Source organism: Anser anser (assembly GCF_964211835.1).
Source record: "Anser anser genome assembly, chromosome: 1".
Classification (NCBI taxonomy): Eukaryota; Metazoa; Chordata; class Aves; order Anseriformes; family Anatidae; genus Anser; species Anser anser.
The window spans coordinates 139513046-139536719 of record NC_139720.1 but is presented as its reverse complement, the minus strand read 5'-3'; the positions used below and the strand labels follow the sequence as shown (position 1 = coordinate 139536719).

General features: G+C 40.6%; 1 protein-coding gene across 3 annotated transcripts in view; it reads right to left on the bottom strand.

Moving 5' to 3' along the window:
* Positions 1-6677, bottom strand: part of HERC2 (HECT and RLD domain containing E3 ubiquitin protein ligase 2) — a 111567-nt gene extending 104890 nt beyond the window's left edge. For 2 of the 3 annotated variants that reach the window (XM_083805733.1, XM_083805734.1), the window contains exons 1-2: positions 6546-6677; positions 6035-6151 (exon numbers count right to left, since the gene is read on the bottom strand). In XM_083805733.1, coding sequence (XP_083661859.1) covers positions 6035-6106 — 72 coding nt within the window. In that variant the 5' untranslated portion in view covers positions 6107-6151; positions 6546-6677. Of the gene's footprint in view, positions 1-6034; positions 6152-6545 lie in introns of those variants that run through there. The other variant, XM_083805735.1, reaches the window with a different exon arrangement.
* Between the last annotated feature and the right edge of the window lie 16997 nt (positions 6678-23674).

Below are 23674 nucleotides of genomic sequence, written 5' to 3'. Positions count from 1 at the left end.
CTGCTTCCACCATTTATTACACGTTCTCATCTCTAGACCACATCTTCTTGATCTCTGCGCTTCTAAGGCATGCACCTAGCCAAATTTATACTTCCCACACAGACCTAAATCTCAGTCCTGATCACTTACCCAAGTCAAAAAAGCAAGGGCCTAAACAGACTTCAAAGCGAACTTTTACTGTATTGTAAACTGAGCAGCCCCCACTCTAATCTTTTGCTAATCTATCTCCACAGTTAAACTGTAATTTACTCTGTCTAGTAGAAGATTTAATTAAGTCAAAGGGATCTCTAGTTTGGTTGCTAGCATATGTTGTTCCTATTCTCCAACGGGGCTGGCAGTGAAATTCTGCCCCCATACATCCCTTTCCTGCCATTACCTCTACAGAACAAGGCATTAGCATTTCCTTACATTTCTAGAAAATGAAACATTGCAACCACAACTGGATAAGCTTCTGAGAATCCTCAAAACACCACTACAAGGTTTGTTTTCAGTAAGTTACTTTAGAAACCACCAGAAGCTGTGATTTGGTTCTAAGACAACCTTTCAAAATCAGACAATGCTTATTCCACTTGCTCTAGCAGATCACGTTCTTGATGTGGTTTCATAAACTTCCCTGTAACAAGCACAGAAGCCTCTGCAAAACTTAAACGGAGCTCAAGAAAAATGATGCAAGTGAAAGAAAATAACATAAAAGAAGACCATAAGGTCTGATTCAGGTAGGATTCCTGAATATACAACTACATTGGAAATAGAAGATAATCACAAAACGTCAATATGGATTTAAAATATAAGCTACTTAATAATCTTCACCTCAGAACTGTCAGCTGTTGGGGGGGGGTGGGATGTGGACAGAAATCTGTTCTTCCACTCAGTTACTTCTGCATTAGCCATTGGTTGCATTTTAAAGGCTACATTAAAATACATTTTTACTTAGAAATAGATGAAAATATTTTTTCAACACATGAACAGAAGAATATCACAGGAGAAACAGTAAGTGCTTTCCTAAGTCTTTCCACTGTTCTCACTGTTTTGAATCCCTTCAATTTGTGTTTCATTTTTTGTCTTCAATATTCTGTCCTAGCCTCCCTCCCTGTTAAAGCATGCCACAAATCACACCCATACAAAGTACAGTGGAACATCATTAGCTCTAACATACTGCTCTAAAGCTCTGATGACAAAGACAGTAAAGTCCAGCAGCCTTTTATCACTTCAACAGATTTGGAGTCAAATGAGAAATGTCCCCCTGTTGACAGTCTACCAGGCTTCCATTTGTTGCAAAATTTTAGTAACACTTAGCAGTCATAAGCAAAGAAAAACTAAGTCTTACCCTCAAACTTGAAAGAGAAGTTCTCTAACTTCCTCCATTTGCGGAACAGTAGCTCTAAGCCCAAATACCTGCACAAACATTGAGTTTAACTTCTCCAACCTATCACTCCATGTAAAGTCCAGTCCTCATCCCTCCTTTGGAATTCATTTATTTTAGAGGGAGAGCATTACCTCATTTTTTAGATATTAAAAATTCTCCATTACAAATTTCACGACATTTAAAAACTTAAGTTGGAGTTCTCATTTGCAGTTTTACATTCCATTTTTGATCAGCATACTGAAACTAAGAAAACAACTCTGAAACCAACAAAACAAAGAAAGCAACTTTCACTAGCTTCTTAACAGTCAAGACATCATCTATTTACATCAGCAAAGATACTGACCTAGGTGCTAGAAGAGTTGGCCTTCCACAAAAATACGGATGCCAAATTTAACTTTGGGGGAAGGTGAAAAGATTTCCGGCAAATAAAACCGTAATAGGTGGCTACTTCAATTTAGACAGATCTCTCAAATCTCTGTGGCAAAAGAAGACAGAAGTAGCCTACCAACCATAAACTGAATGAAAACTGATGAAAATCCATCCTGTTCTTTTCTGTAGACAGCCCTTGCACCTTTCACTATTGCTTAAAGTTTTGTGTTTTCCTTTTTTTTTTCCCCATGCTACAAGAATACGAAAGCCTTTCTCCCTTCTCCCCCACTATTAAGCACAATAGTCCTCTGCAGGATCCAGAATGGGCAGACCAATAAGCACCAGACGCACGCATGCATCTCATTAGCTGACTGATTCTATTTTTTTCATGATTCGGCCATCACTAATTAAAGTTCTCTGCATCAGGTTCTAAACAACTGGTGCAGTACTTTCACTTAAATGGCACTATTTTAAGCTCGAATTGACTTGGCAAACTGCTTATCTAGGTTTAAGTAAACAACTTTAATCTTCCCTACCATTTGTATTTTGTTATGTTTTCCTTTTAAGAGGGATGCCTTCGTTAGAATAGCCATTAGAACACAATCTCCCATTTCAAACAGATTTTGTTACACGTGTGATGGTTTCTACTAGTAATATACAGGGGTATGTGTTTTAATGTGCATTAAAACAAAACCAAAAATATAAAATGTTTAAAATAAAACATAGTGAGTGGTAATCCAACCTTTCTAGCAACTCCAAGTTTTATTATTTCATAGGATTACTTGGCTGTTATGCAGTTACATTATTGATACATGCATATAAGAAAACATTACATATACTGTATTGCTGATGCAATCTCATACTGAGCTGATCTGAATTTTTCAGCTACTGTAGCAGTTTGTCTTTTCAGGCAACACAGAGCCTAACTTTGGTCCAACAGGAACTCACAAACTAACAAAAATCGTTAATAACATGAATAAAACACAATTTACAAAATTAGCGTTTAGACTTTCCTAAACTTTTTAGACTTTCTTAGCAGGTATAAAACATACAACAACCGGTCAACTAATTACAAAGTTTGTAAAAAGACCTGACATAGTTGTGGGCTGCACTTAAGTCTTTATAGAGCATTTTGGCTTCCTATAATAATATTAAATCAGCTTCAGAGAAATTAACAGAAGCAAAAATTCTGTCATCAAGATATATAGTCTCCACCAACTTTCCACACCATGTCAGTTGCTCCTGGAGGCTAAAGGCTCGCTGTTACTACAAAAGGGCTCGGATACTTTCTTAAGAACAGTAATAATATGCTACACCGCGCTGGCTTTGTCTATTAACACTAACACCCCAAAACTCAGTAAGTATACTTAAATTTGGCCTGAATGCCAGCTGGAACAGGGGCTCTCACAGGTGATTAAACACAATCCATGCTAAGAAAAGAACGACACATGGATTTTATTCCATTAATACCGCTACATTACAGACTGTTATTAATGCACATAACATTATAGTATCATTTATTACATTAGTACTGCAATATTGTCTTGAGCTAAAGTCAAAAAAGAACCCAATGATCATCAGAGAGATTCCAGTGCCTCTAATCCACAACGACTGCCACAGCCATCAAGTCTAAATAAAGAGCCTCTGGCAACAGAGGCAAGAAAAATGGAGGAGTCAGACTTTGGAGACTGCTCATCAACCAGAAGAAATGCTTCCCTTCCAATTCCAGCTATAACCCTCAAATTAGGCAACAGCAAAGAATGTTATTTAAGAGCAACAACAACAAAGGTACTTTTAAGGACTAAGAAAATTATTTTTAAGGACTCTGTATGTCTCCTAAGGTTAAGAACTCTCCAGTATAACTTTCTTTCTCCAAGGAATCCCACCAACATGCTCTTTGACTACTGTAAAGCAAGAAATTATGAATCTAGGTGCAAAGTGAAGAGTTTCAGAGTCAATTCTAACCAGTAACGTGTAGTCAGCTTGATCCATTCACTTAAATCAGCGTGCCTTTGTTCAAAGCTCTCCTAGGTATTATTATCATAATTTCAATTTCTGTTAATAGTATCTTGAACACTGTCAAGGCCTTTCTACAGTAAGCAGGTAAAAAGACATACAAGGCAGGAAATCTGCATGCTTGGTACAAACAGAACAAAGTGATACAAGATTTATGCCTACAAAGAGATTTCACAAGTAGCTAGGTCACAATAGTCAATCATGCAATACAAAAATTCCCCATAGCCTCAAACCCCTTTACTTGACAGAAGACATCTGCCATTTAATACAATAAAAAGAGTAAATCAAGAGCCACGTGCCTTTTTTTAAAAATTAATAAAAAGTAACATACAGATACATCTACACAGAGTTCTGTGATGAGGACCTGCCTAATGCCAAAAATTGCTAACCTAGTAAGAAAACTATTATACCTGGGTGGTCTGGCTACGCTTCACATTCCAGAGAAGCGATGTTTGTGTCCAGCAGATCACAAACGATTACTGTTCTCTTATTTCATTAATCTCATTATTTTGGCTAGAGCACGATTAGAAGAAAACAAAGGGAGTACCCTGGCAATTACAGTCTAACTTATTACTCATAAAGAACTTTCATAAAAGAACTTATTCACAGAGATTTGTTACAAATTAAGATTTTTATTATTTAGTGGCATTATTATAACCCATTAACTATACAACTATCCCATAAAAGACAAGTATTTCACTGCATTTTATACACTCAGTTGAAAATAATCCTTAAGGCAATTGAAACCTTCCTGTCAAAAGTGCATGTAAGCATAAAAAAGGGATGTAGAAAAAAAAAAACATTACAACAGAGAGGAAAAATATGACAAGTCACATGAAGAGTCACATTTTTCACCTTGTATAATATGGAAGAAAAGTAGGCAATCCATACTCAGCAGTCATTACAGACAGACAGCCATTTTTTCACCTATAATTTTACAATAGTCAAAGCAACTTATTTGTAATCTATAACTAAGCTTCCAGTGACTAGAAAAGTATTTCTATAATTCCGAATATGTTCATCTTCAATTTTTTTTTGTACTAAGTGTATTCACCTCCTTAGCCAAAACATCTAACTTTGAATCCAAACTTTTGGCTTTGGAAAGGATAAGAAAATGAGAGACAGAACTAAACTAGCCAAATCAAGAGTGACCTCTGTAATTTTATGGCACTTACATTATATAGTAGAGCCCTGATGGTTACATACAAAACCTGTCACTTTAGAATCCGATTTAGCTTGTTTGATGTAAAATACTGGAAAAAGGCTGCTTTTGGGTCACAAGTCCATAGAACAGACCTTTGACTGGACACAATGACAGCTAAACTCTACCATTCAGCCCATCCATGATGTACCCCTGGGTAAAGTCATTCAGAATGCAATTAATAAATAAATACTTCTATATCAAAGGAATAACACCAGCTGGCCTGTCCCAACAAGAACTTCAGAGATTTGAGCAAGAACTTGCAAAGGTTATTCAAAGTAAGGTATCTCTATGCTACATCTAGAGGAAGGAAGACGTACAACACAAGGACTTACTCTAGTTACCCATTTCATCCAAATGAAACGTAACTGACCCAAACCACTTTAACTTCTCTGTATTTTCCTCTTAGTTTTCAAACCTGAATTGGGCAAACATGATAATATCATCATTCCTCTACTACACAATCCTCTACCGCACAATCTTGATAAATAAACATGTCATCTTCTAAAGCAAAACTCACCCTACACTGGTACATTTCAACAAATACCAGTACCATTTAAACCACATCGCTTTGACAGACTCAATACAAAATCAATTCCCTTGGAAAAGGACAAAATTTAAAGGAAGCCTACACCTGTTACCCAAACAACTACAGTAAAAGCTAATCCGAACTCTTTAAAATTTAAAGTTAATTTCCAGCGTCTTTCCCATCAGTTCTCTTGTGCATTAAAACCACCAACTCCACTGCAGATAAGAAGTTTGGCAGCAGCCTAAAGGAAGAACTCGGTTCTAACAGTAACGCTGCGTACACAGGTGTGTGCTTTGGCACTCCACAAAAATAACACACACGTGTAGTCCAGCTTGTTTCCACGCAGAGGAGACTGGACTGCCAACACAGATCTATTTGCAGCTCAAAATAATTTAGTGTTCCTTCACGTGCAGTGTTATGTCACGCACGTATTTCTTTCAGTAAGCCATCTCATCAGCAACGCTGCAGCTTTCTGTTTGTCAGCTGCTCAGCCCCCAAGCATCCTTGATCCTGAAAGGTCACCGCCGTGCGACACGAGCCCCTAACGCCTCACCTGTAAGTCTGTCTTCAACCATTTGGAGTCGAACCTCGCTTGCGCGGCCAGACAAAAAGATTCAGAAGACATCTTCCCTTCTCCAGCCTCCTCTCCGGGCTGGCCGAGCAACCCAACCTGCCACAGGAGGAGAAAAATAACAATCCGGCATGCAAAACCAACAGCGCGGGGTTATTTTAGCCGAGATGAGGGCGGCTCCCCTTGGGTCTTTAATAATTTAGGGTGCAAGAGACCCCCCCCCGGGGCCTCAGGGGGGAGGAAACCCGCGGCCACCCCCTCCCCTGGCACCCGAGGAAGGCCTCCCCGGGCTGCACGGGCGGCCTAGAAGAGCCCCTCGGGGACGGAGGAAGGGAAGGAGGGACCGAGGGAGGGAGGGAGGGAGGCCCGGGCACGGCCCCCGCCCCGCACCGGGGGCGCCGCCGCCGCCATATCCAGGGGCTGGGTGCGGGGGGATCTCTGTGTCCCCCCCTCCCCGCAGCAGATGGAGGCGCTGTCCGCTCCCCGCACTCACCGGCCGCCCGCGGCGGCGGCTCCTCGCCCCGCTCGGCCCCGCGTTATCCTCGCCCCTCCTCCCCGCTACCCGCCCGCCCGCCCCCCCCCTCGTCCGCCGGCAGCGCCGGGCCCTGCCTTCTCCGCGCCCGCCCTCCCTCCACACTGGAAGCTGGGGAAGCTCGGCCCCCTCTCCGCCCGGCCCCTGCGCACGCCAGAGGCCCTCAGCCAATCAGGAGGGGGGGGAGAGGCGGGACATCCTGCCCCGAGCAGGCCGCACCATAGAGAGGAGCGGCGCAGTGGAGATAGATGGGCAGTGCGCAGAGGGAGGGGGTCCCCCTCAGCACCCCCCCCTCCGATCCCCCCCCAGCATGGTCAAGGCCTGAAGCGTTAAAGCGCCTCGCGGTTTAAAATAAAATTAAATCGAATAAACAGTAGCAAAAACACAGCCCTCCGTTATACCCAGAGATACATTTAAAAGCATCAAAAATAAAAAAGTTTTTTGTTGTGTTATTTCCTTCAGTCATTTTAGCTGCAGGCTCCGCTGTTACGCTCATTCCTAAATAAATAAACATACGGTTTTACACAAATATTTCAGGGCAGAAGGGTCAGTGATGAGTAGGTCAGCGGCACCCAAAATGGCAGCAGCAGCCTGAAAGGGGGGCTGAAGGGAAGTGGTGCCCCAGGGCACGGGGCAGGAGGCTGCAGGGATGAGGTGGGGAATTGGCAGGGGCTGAGGGGGCTGCAGGCCAACGCGGCGCACCCGTTGCCAAAGGGAGAAGCTGTGCTGGAGGAAACGCTTTGGCTTCCACATAACTGTGCTGGGGATGACAGAATGGATCAGTAGTGTGAAATTCAAATTAATCAAAATTACAGTACCTCACAATGCGTAGCCTGCAGTTCTCCAGCACTCAAGGAGCCTGAAGGTGGGAGCAGGGCTTGGCAGATGAGGCCATGATAGGCTTTGGCCAATGTGAAACCACAGGCTGCACACCAACGAAATTCCAACAGAACCAAGACCATTTGCATGCATTTGGGCAAAGGTTATAATACTTAGGCAAATCATTTTATTATGATTATTATTTAAGAGGTAAAAAAAGACATGGACCTGTTTTAGCAATCCAGAGGAGGGCTACAAGGATGATCAGGTGGCTGGAGCACCTCTCTCACAAAGACAGGCTGAGGGAGTTGGGGTTGTTCAGCCTGGAGAAGAGCAGGCTCTGGGGAGACCTCATAGCGGCCACCTGAAGGGGGCCTACAGAAAAGCTGGGGAGGGACTCTTGGTCAGGGAGTGGAGTAACAGTAAGGCTTACACTGAAAGAAGATAGATTTAAATTAGATAGATTTAAATTAGGAAGAAATTCTTCACTCAGAGGGTGGTGAGGCCCTGGCACAGGCTGCCCAGAGAAGCTGTGGATGCCCCATACCTCTGAGTGTTCAAGGCCAGGCTGGATGGGGCTTTGAGCAACCCGGTCTGGTGGGAGGTGTCCCTGCCCATGGCAGGGGGCTGGAATTAGATGATCTTTAAGGTCCCTTTCAACCCAAACCATTCTGTGATTCTAAGAAGCATTGTCCTAATTATTGCCGGTAAAGTAGAGTGAATTTGATTTTTTTGGTGTTCATTTTCAAAGTAACAGAAAAATGCTGCCATGACCTAACTGCTCAGCTTGTCACTCACCATGGACCTCTATGGGATCAAGACATGGTCACCTTAAGTGAAAAGTTGTACAACATTTCAGAACTGCCTGAAAATTTATATAAAATATAGAATATAATAAATACAGAAATAACTTATTTCCTCAAGTTACTTTCTGAAACTCCAAAATATGAACCTTTAAAAACAAAAGTGGTTTCCCTTGAAAAATCTGCCCAAATACCTATATGTCAAAAGCTTTATATTATGTATCAGGGAAGTGAAAGTTTTGTCATGCATTTTATGTCATGTCTACTCTGGCTAGTCCATGTCTGAGTAACAACTAGCGCACCAGGATGGGAAATGTTTTAATCTCCTATTTCCTGGTAGACTGGAAATACGACGAAGTAGTCATATTGTCATATTCCAAGTAGGAATAAAAAACACTTTGCAATGTATGGGGTCCAAACCAGAAGGCATTAGTAAAACTTGGCTGAAACCATGGTGCCCATTGATCATGATTTGCAAGTCAGATACCAGAGAGATGCTTTGCATGTGCTGCATTCTCTGCCATTTTTGTTTGGCTCTCCAGAAAGGTCATTTGCATTTATTTCAGATAAATCTCTTACTTTTACTAAATAACAAGCAGCAATAATCTTCTACTGTTAACTCTTGATGAGAGTAATTTGAAGAGTGCATAACTGTCTAACTTGTTAGACTTGAATCATTGGCCCAATTAGCAAGTACTCACAGAATCCCAGACGGTTGAGGTTGGAAGGGACCTCTGAAGACCATCTAGTCCACCCCCCCTGCCAAGCAGGATCACCTAGAGCACATTGTGCAGGATGGCATCCAGGTGGGTTTTGAATATCTCCAGAGAAGGAGCCTCCACAACCTCTCTGGGCAACCTGTGCCAGTGCTCATAGTAAAGAAATGCCCTCTCATATTCAGCTGGAACTTCCTGTACTCACTCACTTCCACAAAAATCAAAACATATTTGGGTGCAGTAACCATGGAAATTCAACAGATAGTGATACTTCTGAAGAATTTATGATTATTTTGTATTTCCAGACTTAGATTTCACTTCTGATGAATAATTTTTGTTTGCATTTGAAATGCACTGTAATAGCATGATGCAATCTAAAATGGCATTCTCATTTACAAAAATACTATGTACCCACCAAATTTTTCAGAGAGAAAAGTATATCTGGTAAAACAACATAAATAATTATTTTGATGATATTATTAAAAAAATAATTCAGTTCCATTAATAATCAGAAAATGCAAAGACTCTGGAACCTGTAATCACCTTTATACACAGTATTTGCACTATTAAGTCCATCAATAACTATGTTATTCTGATGTTGTTTAAATAACAATGATGTATTGTTTTACTTCTGACAGACCAAGGTAATGAAGGTGGTAATGTATGTGTCTGGCAGATTTCTGAAGTCAAGTTCAAGCCAAACAGGTGAAGTGCTACCACTCCACAGCCGCTCTTGTGCTCTACTCTTCTGATGCGTATTTCCATCTTAAAGCAGGATTATATGATCTTGAAAATCGGTTCACCAGATGTCATACTTTGTGGCCCAGCTTGCTAAAGTAACCTACTTTACACCCAAGAAAATCATTAAGTGGATCTGATGGCCCTGCCTTAGAGACACCAACATCCTCGGGATGGCAGGGCAGGCTGCTAGTGAGGTGGAAGAAAACTCTCGGCTTTCACTGCAAATCTGTCAAAACCCTCGCACTTCTTTCTTGCTTCCTCCAGCAAAATGACTGGATGCGGAAAAATCTAATTTCCATGGACAGACAAAGTCAGACATTTACATGTCTCTGCTTCTAGGTATATTGTATAAATCACTATTAATACAGACTAAAGCAGTAAGTAAATATATCAGAATGCCTTCTAATAGGGTCTTATTCTCTGTTGCACTTATTAGAGCACTTACAAACAATAGAGTGTGCTCTAAAAATGCCTGGCTCTGGGCAGGAGACCTCCCTTTTGCTGTAAATGTGGTGGAGGAGACATATCAGAGAAGAGGCACTTTCGGGGTACAGGAGGTAGAGGAAAAGTAGGTTGGTGGTACACATGCAAGGCTGGAAAACATAGGGTTGTTAGTATGGATGGTGCCCTCCCCTCACCTCCACGCACTTGCAGTTACAGTCAGAGAGGTCTAAGGAGACAGGGAAGAACAGAAACTAACTGAATAAACTAATACTAATACTAATAATCTAAAGCAGAACAGACAGGAGGAAAAGAAATATCTCTGAACAATCTAGGCAGCACAATATTTGTTTTTCTTTCACCTGTGCCAGTGAGATCATAAGCAATGACAAGATCAGTCACAAAAAATGAGACAATTGCATTCTCAAGTGACTAAATCCAAAACCTTAAGAACCAATGAACAAAAGATGAGAATAAACTTTTTTATTCATAAAGGACCTCAGATATTAAAGAATATGTTTACATACAACCAGTACCCTGCCCTACCCGCAGGCGTTCTAGGTATAACGGTCAAATCTTTACTAATTAATAATTATTTTAAATGTATGAGCTCTAGGGAGTCTGTTCTTGTTCTAACAGCAGCAAAATGTGGGACATTCCTTTTCTCTCATTTTCTCTCAATAATTGTTACTCATGTGAAAGGGACACAAAACCATCTCTGTAAGAGCAGTGCCCAACTGTTCGCTGCGAGACAATGGCTTTTTTGTTTGTAATTTTTTTCAAGAGCCATTTGTGTTGAGCTCTCCCACTGAGTTAGAAGTCTTTGTGTGTTATCATCCACAAAATACAAAATCCAGTCCACTCTGGGCTTAAAACAGGTCACAAAGAATTTCCTGGCTAATTCTCTGTGATGAAGGCTTTCCCAAAGAAAGTGAGAAAATTTTACAAGTAGCTTTTTTTATTTTAAGACACTCTGAACTGAACTGTTGGCCAAAATTTCAGTTTTATGCAATTAAAAGATCATAATGAGGCCCATTACTTCTTTATTACATTATTTGCAATGAATGCCGTCAGTTCACATTGGTCAGTACATATTATTCCACACCAGTGCTTTCTTCAGAGGGAAAACAGGACAGAGTAAGGACATAAAAGGATTCTCCTCCTTCCCCCACACACCAGTATTTCTAAATAGTCATAATGATGCTTTCTCCTAGCCATTTTAATTACTGGAAAAAATATATATTTACATAAGCAGAACAACCAAACAAAGGAAGCAGCTTTTTTGTTCAAAACCCCAAACCTCTTGCCATCAATATCCCAACCCTCTTTCCTTAAGCCTCTTCAGGACAATGAAACATCTTCCTCCATGCATGGCTTTCTGGTCCTTTCTCACCTGCAGTGGTCACAGCCCTGCTGTTTCTCATCTTTTTCTCTGACATATCTTTATTCTAACCCAAAGCCTTCACATTCATCCACACTTCCAAGATGATTTCACTCCTACCTTTATTAGGCAGTGACACATACCCATTTGAGCTTGGAAACTGTATTGTTCCAATATTAAACAGAATTAGGTTAACCCTGCCCCTCCTTTTTGCTTAGCCCTGATCTTAAATGACGAATATTGCTTACACACAGAGCTTCAACAAGTCCTTCTCTCGTGACAGTTTTTCTTTGTGGAGTCTTCGACCTGTGAGTCACAGCACATTGTACAGCTGACACAGCTCAATTGCAGAGGTGGTGTTGGAAAAGCAATTCACAGTGTTAAGAAAAATGAAGGACATAGCAACTAAAACCTGTCACAATAAAACCACACTTTGCAAAGGTAGCTAATTAGACTCTGTTGTTAATTACATTTTGCATAGTTAATTATTTTTAAAATGAGGGTAAGTCCTGTCCTTGTTAAAGCAAGCAGTAAAGTTTCATTGACTTCAGTAAGCTCAAAATTCAGCCTCATCTACCCTTTATTTTGCTCATCCAATGCCAACCACGAGTGTTTCTGGTCTCCCAGAAAAATGATATCCCAACAGTTCATTCTCGAGGTAGCGTCTTCCATTACAGAGAAAAAGGATTGTTTTGCTTCCCCAGGCCAGCCCCAGTTTTTCTGTCCAGGAAGACTCTTGCTTTACAGCCCAAACCAGTCTGATCTGATTTGCATCTCTGAACTCAATAACAATAATAAATTAATTCTTTCCTTATATTTCTTTCAATTATAAATTCAAAATAATTATTTCATAAAATCTTCGAGATGGATGTCGTTCTCTGACTCGCAAAGTAGCTTTGGAAATGACAGCTTGAATATGCTCGTTAAGCAGATCTTCAGAAGACTTTGGAAATAAATACTGCATAAATACTCAGATATCCATTACTGACCTATGAAAACGAAAAGTATCTGGTATACAGCAAAGGACAGGTCAGAAATTCAGATAGGAAATATATGCATTCCATGCACTAAAATTAGCAACCTCCATAAGCTCTGTATCATTTTCATATTAAATACAATTAATTACTTAAAGCCAAGCAGGATATGTTTGAATTTAAAAGGGATTCTCAGTTACAGGAATATTCTATACAGGAAATAAGATTTGCTAATAATGCCATCTATTATGGGACCTAAAGATTACAGTACTAAGCTGTGCTCATAAAACAGTTCACCCACAAAAATTAGATCTGTAAAATCATCAAGGTAAAATTTTAAAATCCACCAAAACATCAAGACAATGCTACAGTTATGCTAGAAATGCTAGAAATTGAAATATAACCTCACTATTATACTGACCTATATATTGAGGGCAGAAGGAGTCTGTATTATGCAAATAGATTATCAGTATATATAGTCTATATATGCAAATATATTATCAGTATTTGAACCTATTCTGTCTGACAGGAGGCTAGTTGCCCAGTTAGCATTTAGAAAATAACCCATCAGTGGGCACTGCAACATGCTTCACAATCACGTAACGTGATGGAGGGATGTTTAGCGTGCATTTTGAACTGCAAGGACATTTTGAATTTTGAGTTTGAGCAGATAAACAAAAATGTTGCTCCCTCCCCCTCCAAATTAGAATGCATAGTTCATTGCAGAGGACTTAGGAACAAAATGGAAATTATTTGGCAAAATGAGAAAAGCACTAGATCTCTTAAAGATCTAGACTTTTTTAATCTATGCCCTTTAGATAGTGTAGGTGGATGCAGAAGGATGAAATTTTACTAGACAAAGAGAGGAACGGTATCCTTTAGCCAATAATCAAAGCATGAGAAAAATCTCCCACAATATAAGAAGACAGCATGATGCTAATTTTAATTCTTTCCATTTAGAAACTACCAAGTATTGAGTTTCTCCTAATGCTTGGAAGGTGGCCAAAAACACTTTAGCTTTTTTACATTGCTTGATATATAGGGAAACACTTTATGAATGCTGATGGGAATCTTTACTCATTTAAACAGGAAAGGAAGCAGTATTTCTATAAAGGGTTTGTTAACCTAGAGCCATATGGTATCCTTCCATACAAAAATGCTTCATAAGGAAAAAAAAAAAAAACTTACTTAAAAAAGTGTTTGAGTTGGACTTATGCCATGTTTTGTCCTTGCTGCCTGGTGTTGGGCGAGGTATTAACAGCCAAATAGAAAGGTCAAGGACAGGTTGGTCAAAGCACAAGCCCAGGTTGGGGGGCAGGAGGGAAGAGAATCAGGACAACTTATTGGGTCTGTCCTTAATACATAAAATGAATATGAACCCAAAGCACCAGCAATCTACTTGGCTTATGAATCAGGAAACCGAACACAACTCCCTTTCCTCAGATGTATACGAACGGTCGTGGACAATCTCTGTTGTGTTTCTCCAATGTTCCAATTATAAAGGGAGACTTTGTTCCTTCTAGTCTGTTTTTCCAATCCCACAGCATTTATTACAATTTCAGAAAGTATTTTATCCTTGAAGGAGAATCACATGATATTTCAGACATGCTAATGTGGTTTGCACCCTAAGGGGATGCCAACAGCGTGAATGGTCTAAAATGAAGTAATTAGTTCAAATAGGAAGGAAAACAGTCCACCAAGAGAGTGTGTGCTTCAGCTTGTTCCTGCACTAGCCTCTGTTGCATTTGTGGTATTTTATGTTCGGAGCAAACACAATCAAGTGTTGCAACCAACAGCATTCACACCTGGTTTTCTTCTGCTTTGGGATGAGAGCATTAACACTGCTAAGTCCTATATAGTGGTTGTACCCAGCTCTTAATGCTTTCTTCAGAGCAGTAGTTTTTTCTTATTTCTCAACCTGATCACAGTTTTGTCTCTACACTCTGTTACTGCATCATCTCAATGATCAGTATTTTTGAAAAATTAGACCTTGAAAGTCTTTTTCATCTTACCTTGTTCATAACACTTTGAAGAATATTATAGCCATGAAAACTGCAATACTGGGAAATGAGCTGTTATGAATCTTCTCTTCCCTACCAATTTTGAATTTCTAGTCCATTTGCAGACAGTAAATAAGATTTTAATAAACATTTATGAAACCTTTTCTATAAAGTTGACTGACTGGTATGATGTAAAGCTGTGATGTCTGTGCTGTGATGGTAAGACTCCAGCTTTATCGTAAAGTTTAGGGACCTTCTCCTATAGGATCTCTGCCCCTCACACAACAGCCCCTACTATATGCATGTAGTTTTGGCCCCACATGCATTTTAAAACAATGAAAGCAGATCTTCCCCCCCCACACTCCTCCCCCGAAAGAGTGTGATTCTTGTTCCTATATCTGTCCCAGATGGATTCTAGCTTTCAACATAATACATTTGAGATATCAATGCTTTATAAAGTTTTTAGCCTTTTCCACTCATACCATCAACCTTTCTCCATTACTGATGGCATCTAAATTCTTTTCACTTCTATATCCTCTTTTCTCTTTTATAGTGGTATTTATTAACATAGCCTCAAGAGGAGCTGAGAAAATGGGAGCTGTCTTTGGAGCTAATATACTATGCTTGAAACCAGATCCAAAAGGTAAATCTAGTTTACAGCCTGGCACATTTAAAACAAGCTAGTTCTGAGGCTGACATCAATGAAGTTGTTTATCGATATGTTATTAATAAATAACTTTTAGTAGGTGAAAAGATCCCTTGACTTTTATGAGTTACTCAAGCTTCCTTCCTGTTTTGAGAACAGGCAGCTCCCAGTCCCATCTGAAATCTGTGGTTGCATTTACTTCTCATCTGGGCAATACAACGGCAGGCACAAAGTTTGATGTCGAGTAAATCAGATATAACTGATTTACAACGGTACATAGTAGGTGTAATTGGAGGTAGGTCACCAGGATTGCACATCTAAAATAGAAAACTATCAGAAACAACCCTGCAGAGCATACTCTTTTTATTATAATCAGTGACCCTCAATACTTCTCCCACTTATGCTATTTTAAAATACAGCACTGACTGAGGCTAGTATCAGCTGTTCTAGGCTAGTTCCTTGGACTACATCTACTGCCAGTGGCAAGGAATAAACACCTCAAATGCCGCTCATTCCACCCTCAGCAAGATGGAGGAATCACACTCAGAAATGCAGGCATCTCATCCACAGTAAAGAAAGATGGCAAAGTGAGTTGTGGAGCAAGAGTGTCAGGCTGAAAGAACGGACTTACACTGATGGTGTTGAGAGTAAAATCCTGACGTGGCTCTCTCAGTGACCTTTAAGAAAAAATATGCATTTTTTTATTTGTTTGTTTGTTTAAAGAAGGAAGGTCACAGGACTCCAATCTCATTTCTACAATCAATTCTGTTAATAAATCATCTCCACTCACTCCAGCTATGCCAGTCCTGTTACATTATGTTAGACCTGGCTTAGTTCACTAGACGTAGTTCACATTTTATGTGTTTGTTTTTTTGTTTCACAGTAGAATTTTCTGGTCAGAAATTGGTAGCTCAAAACTGTCACTAAATCTTCCCTGAAGCATCAGAATAGTTTTCCAGCAGAGAGTTTATGCTACCCAAGTTTAAACAAATTTTATTAACCCACGCCACCACAGCAAAAATAGCAACACAAGTGCATTGCTTCTTCTCACGGTAAGTTTTCATTGTTTAATAGCAAAATAACAAGCTAGGATAAAGTATTTCATATGTACCTAAAAAGCAAGTTAGGAAAAATTAATTCCAAAATACAAGATGACAGCCTGGATAACAAAGCACTTACTCACTCCACTTGGGATCCTCATGGGGAAAAATCACATCCTTTAATCCTATAGCCACAGCAGTGCAGCTTGTTCCTTGCAGTTATCCTACTTATTTGCTTCATTCTGTCTTTGGATACAAAAGGAGGCTGCAAAGAGCCTGGTGTCTATTTGCGTTATTCATTAACTGTGAAATTAATAGTAATTTCCTGCTATTTGTCCTCCTGGGTACCAGACACAGGAGTTGCTCAGACCACAGTCCAAGAAGATAACGTCCCCTTAGGTCCTGCTGTGAAGTTCAGGGCGTTCCTCCACCATACGGCACAGTGGGGAAAAAACACCACAGCTCAGAGAAGTTGATATGAAGCTTAGCTGTCGTGGGGTGAAGGCAAATGGACTGAACTGGAAGCAAAAGGCAAGAGTTAAAAAGGCCCACCCACACCCATGGTGCTGCACATCGACCCACTCGTGCCCTGATTTTTCAGCCTTTACATATCGTCTGGAGTAGCGGAGACAATGCTGAGGTAATATCCTCACCTCTCTGTCAATCCCCTACTGAAAACAAGAATAGTAAGGTAGGAGGTGCTGCACATACATATACAGGCTCAGAAATCAGTGCAAGTTTTAATTATCATCATCATTTTGAATGAACTTGTACTTTAGATCTGATTTTAGCATCCTTTGCTGTTCTGTGGAAGAGTTACACACTTAGCTGCAAATTGACATGCCTGACAGAGGCCAATGCAGCCAACAGCAGCCAACATCTTAGCTCTTTATAAGATCAATGACCTTCAGCTAACAAGCCTAAGTGGCATAAGTGGCTTCACAGATGATACTTTGAGTGGTAAAAACTAATTAAGGGCAGAAGTTTTGAAGATTTGCATTTATACTAACAGATACCATTTCAGCAGCTAACACATCACTGATGCCTCTGCATACAGCAAAGATTTGCTGATTGCTGACACTACACTCTGTTCAAGTGAAATTTTAGTAGCGACAAGGGCATTGATGTAGCTTTAATATTTCACTGCTCTAATACAAAAAAAAAAAAAAAAGAGAGAGAATTTTAGCCCCGGTTCTTCTACAGCTCCTTTTGTATTACTAAACTATTCTCTGGTAATTTGGATGTATTTTAGATTACAGTGATCATGAAGACAAACAATTTGGATAGACCCTGAGTGATGCTTTGCCTTACTTCACTGGCAAATAGCTCCTGATATTAAATCTAAATGACAGTCTTGTTAGATTCATTTATCTGGAAAGGGCTGCTGCTGGGCTAAATTAAGTCAGAATTAACCCTTAAAGCATTAAATGTCCATCCTATAACAGCAATAAAAATTAACACTTCACTAATTTTAATATGTCTAAAATAGTACAACAGCAAAATAAAGAAGAGGAATGGAAAGAGTACAAAACAACTAACTCTGCGAATGAAAGTTATTTTGCATGTATTAGTACAGCTCTGCTATTTAGGCTTTCAGAGCCTTGTTTCAGAACTCTGCCGGTGATACAGAGTAAATATGATTTTACATGTTAAGGCATTTTTGTCTGTGTTACACAAATATTACATTCAAAGTTAGCTGTCAGCAGTACCCCATGAATTTCCTTGACACATCTACTCCTTGCATAAGAACAAATGACAAATGGTCTACAGTTAATCTCCATTCACAAGCCGACTGGTAGATAAAGCAGCAAACAACCCATTTTTTGGACTGATCAGCACCATTTATAACGAAAGCATCTTGCATAGCCATCTTAAGTTTATAACAGAATTCCCCCATAAGTTAAAGATCACAATTCTTGAGCAGTCCTGATCTTCTGTTTTTCACCTAAGTCTTTTTGAACGCTATGCAGACCACACAAGCTTTACTATTATCATCACTATTTACTATTATCATCATGTATAGCACTTTGTTGTGGACTTCAAATCTATCGGTCAATTTCTATATGATTTTTTTCTTTCAATATGGTGCAGTTCCAAACTAGAAAGTGTCTATTTTTTTTTCCTATTTTGTTTTGCAAACATTAATGTAAACATTTATTCTGAAATACATTCAGAAGCTGATGTATTACCAGAGTGTACCAACAAAGCTAAGAAAAGTACAGAAGAGCAGTTTCAGTGCAGTGACCATCGAAATAGCACAAAGGAAAACTGAAAATTGGAACTAAACAGCACGGCCAAAACTCCTGCGGGAAAAGCTGGATGGTAGCCAGCTGTTTGACCACTACCTACTTGGAAGAGGTGCTTATAGACCTTGCCTTCACAAATCACATCATTCAAACACTGCATCTCCCATCCTGCAGGTACTGCTGTGTCATGGCTAAGTCTGGAACAGTTTTACCGCCGCATATTTTGAACAGAACCTCTCATAAATTACTTAGATCGCTAAAAACATTCACCAGGATTTACAGTACACTGCGTAAGCAGATGAATGACCTCCAGAGCACTTTGACAAGAATCAATTAAAGATTTCTGAGCTGCAGCAGCCAGATGGCCGAGTCCGAGACCACATCTGGACTGCTACAAGTTTTAAGCACACCATGTTATCACAGTGTGCAAAAATATTCTGAGAAAAATCCCAGATGATCTCAATGAACTTGAAAAAAAACCCTCTCCGGCTCTCAAATAGGCTTATTGGAGTACAGGATCGATGCCTGGGAGAAGTGCCAGAGATTTATGCAACCATTGCATTTGAAACTGCTCAACAACTGGGGTTAACAGCTTTGCGTATTTTGGAACTCATCCACCTCGCTCGACCCCGGGCATTGCAGAGATCAAGGACAGGAGAGAGTGGTTATTGCCTGCTCTACCGCGGCTGGACAGAAGAAAGACGTTAGGAGCTGCAGCAACAGCTGGACACATTACAAGTAATCAGATTCTTATTTCCAGAACCTTACCTATATATTTAGAGGTGGAATTACACTGCAGTAGTTAAAAGAAAAATATATGAAATAGATATAAATTGCTAAAGGCCTGTTAATTTCTAAGACACTGAGGGGCTTCCCATCGCGATGAAACCAGGATGTTTCCACTATAATCACAAAAGCCTTCCTTAACTTCAAGCATGTAAGAGGTCTGGGGATGGGGACCCCACTTAAGTGATTGATTCAATGCCCTTCTTATATAAGAGTTCTTATGCCTCTCCATGAAAGAAAAAAAAAAAAAGTAACTGAAATATTCACCTATTGTTTTTTTAATAGAAAGGGCCATGGCCATAATTTCAGATTATATCCCCCAGTCTATTCTTCAGTATAGCATAGGCTGTAAAATTTTATCCTTTGGGGTTCAAATGTGGATGACATAAAATATGAACCCTAAATGTGAAGCCATCAAAAGACAAAGATCTGTAAGGGGAATCCTCCCCCAGCTCCTGGGATTTGGCTGCTTGGGCTTCGGGCTAATCTGTATTGCAGCTGTCCAGCCTTTGATCAGAACTGTAAGAAACCCCTCAAAGGAGGCGATTTCTTGGTGACACCTTCGGTCTAAGCTTCACAGCAGTTCCACAATATCTGACATGTTGAAATCAGGTACCCACCCTGAATTTGTCTTGACTTCCAGGCTTGACCTCAGACCTGACTCACCGCTATGGACTTGTCCGGTGATCTGGACTGTTGGATGAACCTGGTCACCCTAACGTGGGACTGCACCCCTTGTCAGTAAGGTGACCACCCTGCCTGACCTGCTGGCACACCCGGCTCCCCTTCCTTTACGGAGCTGTTCACAGCTGCTGCTCCCTGAACAGTTCTTCCATTACTGCCCTTGGGAGTTCGCTCAGCAGTTCATCACCACTGCTAAGCAAAATCAAAGACATGCTCTTCTTTCTAACTAGGAACTATTCAGTCTTGCTGTGCTTTTGTTTTTGTTGTTGTTGTCGTTTTGTTTTGTTTTGTTTTTCCCCACTGAACTGAAAAACACCAGTACCTCCTCCCCATGGAGGAAGGGAATGTTGGTTTTGAACAAATCACCCCTTGATTGCCTGCTGAGATGGAAACTAAGCTATTGAAGTTGTTCAGTCTCGGACATTTTCTTTTATCTCTCAAGTAATTTACAAGATACATCACAAGCTTTTCATCATGCTTTTAAAACATTAGGAGCAGAACTACGCATCCCGTTTCAGTATGCTATATGCAGTGCCTCATACAGAGATGCTATTTTGTCTCCCATTACCTACTTCCGTAACTCCTCTTTACTCTGGCATACCAAGATTGCATGTGCAGGTGCTTGTCCACTAAGGTGCCTAATCCTGCTCACAGCAAATTGCCTTTGAAGATATACCTCCCCTTCCTCTTCTTCCGCAGCTCCCACCCCCATCCTGCAAGCGGTAATTGACCATCCTTTCTCTTTGGCCAAATTTGACAAAACCCAGATTACCTGACGGTGCAGGTTTCTCTGAATGGTGAGAGCAGGGCATTTTGCCTTCATTACCTGCCCTGTGGGAATAGCGCAGAGCCCCACTGGGAGCACGTCTATTCAGTGACTCCACAAGGACAGCTGGATTAGTGTACGTTAGTGATCTTGATATCTCTCAGCTGCACCACAGTTATTTTTACCTGGTATGTACTTGTCTAATGCTGTACAGAAGTATTTTCTGGTCATAACAAAGTCAAACATCTTAGGAAAGCTAAGTTTATTAAACATATACAATTACTTTTATCAGATTTGTCATGTCAGCAAAGACAAAGATCTGTTTTGCTTAACAAGGAAGCTTTCCAAATCTTATATTGATCCCTTCCCTTTTAACACTTCTGTAGTGTAATGCTGTATCAGTTTTTCCCCCTGTTATTTTTCCCAGGATCAATGTCAATCCAACAAAACTAATTATCCAAAAAGGGTAGGTGAGGTGTTCTAAGGCCAGACCAACATTAACAACCATTTTTTCTTTAATTTTCACAGTATTCCCAGATTTATTTGCATAATAAATAGACAGGAAAGTGCCTTACCTACTGAATAGAGACAGGGCTAATAGATTCAACTGCACCTGTTTTCCAGCATAGCTTAGATTTGTACTCTTAATCACAGCCAACAAAGAATGGGTTTAATTTTTCTTTCATAATGTCAGAAGCTCTGCCTATTTCCCCTGCCCATCATCTTTCCAGAATCCCTTACACACTCTCAGGACACCAACACATCTATACTTCAGTCTGATTTATTTCTTAATATTTTCTTTCAGCCTCTCTAAACTACATGTCTGGACAGGTGCCAGTATCATCTGTCTCTCTAATGAAGCAAATTTAAGTCATATCCCATCTTGTCCTCCTGCTTTTATTTCTCCATCATGCTTTTCAGAAGTATGAATTTATTTGGGATTGTTTGGGGAGTTCTGCACCCTCTGATTTTAAACCTAGCTATTGCTCGTGTTTTCCTAGCCACTTACCTGCAGCTATTCCTGCAGCAGCCTTCAGGAGTTAATCAAAAAGGAACAGCACTTTGAGATTGCAATATTCACACTGGGTATTGTCCTAATATTTGTTAGCCTCAGCCTAAAATCATGTTTTGTAGTAGATTAAGTATTCTTAATAACACTCAAAATTATCTTGAACCTTTGATTGGGGAAATGGCTGGATCCACTTTTGGTATAACAGCCAGAAAGCTCAAGATCTTGCCCGCTGCTCCTCTGACTGACTAGCGCCATAGCACATCCCTACCAGTGGCGTACATTTGCCCCCAAACTCTCTGGAGCTGACTGACCAGCCTTTATTCCCAGAAAGGGAGGAAGGTGCCTCGTTCTCTGACCTGTAGTTGGTGATGGGTTTTAGCCTCCTTCTTTTTGAAGGGGTACAGCAGAGGCCAGCACTTGGCCTTTGTTCCCCACCAGCTGCCCCCCAGCTGCGTCTCGTGCACACTCTTTGACTTTACAGCTGCTGCTTTAATGCGGCACATTTTCAGCAACATCAGATATTGTTCCAACTTCATCACACCAGAGATCAAGCCAAGAATTATAATTATTGATTTATACGTACGATACCACTGCGAGCAGGAAAACAAGTGATTCAGTGCCTCTGTCAGCATTAGTCTCACTAAAATTGGGGGATGAGTTCATTTTTACCTCTGTGTTCTCAGAGACTACCAGCTCCTTTTCCAGTCCAGAAAAGAAGGGAGTTAGTTATTCTAGCAAAAAAGAATTCAACTTCTGTTTGTACCTGGAATTTGAGGGAAAAAGGAGTTATACAAACATTTTCCCTTTTTACTTTATGCTTCAGGGCCAGCTTGGTCTCATCTTCAACTCTTCTACCTAGAATCCAGTCAGGAACTGGATTGGCAGGGGGGGGAAGAGTATTTGTGAGGGACAGGCAAAGGACTCCTGGCTGTGCTAACAGGGATTATCCTCCAGCTTTACTTTTCCCAGGGATCCCGAGGAAGCCAGGGCTATTAGGGATGTACGTTTCTGACTGCTCCCTGCCCACAAGAAGCAGCGAGGGCCATAGCCGGCTGCCCTTCTGGCAGGGCGGCTGCACCACGCTGCGCTGTCGGGGACTCACCTGCCCGTGCTGTTTTTAGCTCCTGCTATAGATAGGCCCTGCCGCTCAAACACATGTCCGATGTCCTCAGCCACATCCGCTGATTTTTTTTACTAAAAGCAAACCTCCCGCAAATCTTGCTCCTCAATAGGCAAGCGAGTGCTCCAGAAAATAGTTCAGCTTCTACAGTTACCGGCAGCCAAGAATCCTTGAGCAGCATAGGGATGATTAATTATCATCTAATAACATCTGCCTGCCTTTAGCCTCCAGTCTCCTTCCTACTGCTGATGCTCCAGACTTCAGGGAAGGGCTCGCAGGGAGCCTGGGGAACGGGGATTCCCATCTGAGGCTTCCTTGTTTTAAAACTTTCCTTCAGGCTTAAGGGAGAGCAGGCTACACATGTATTTGCACTTAGGTTAATACTATAAGAATTATATGTATTTGCTTCTGTCTTCTGTCTGATGTATTAATGCTTTGAACCTTATCTCTGTAACAATACAGGTCTTCTTTTAAGTTTTTTCTAAGGCAGAAAAAGCATCGCAGTAATATTGCATGTTGTTAAATTCTCAGTACAGGAATTTGTTTTTGAAAATGCAACCCACTACTCTTAACTGAGTCCCCATTGTATTGAGACCAGAAGTGAAAGATTTGAGCCAAAGTGAATCATTCCACAGATACCAGAATGTAAAAAGTATTTACCTCGTATACATCTTAGCAATTGTATGAAAGATTGCATAGTTGATTTTTTTTCTTTTTTTTCTTTTTTTTTTTTTCACAGACTAGACCATGAGCATCTTGCACACTGTTTGGAGGCTACACCTTTCTCCACGGCTCAGGGGACCATGAGTCAGCCAGCGGCAGCACCGGATTTTCCTCCTTCCTCCCTTTCTCCTGAAGTAAAAACATGCCAAAGGGCTTCCATGCAAACTTTGTGTGTTATAATAGTAAACAAGA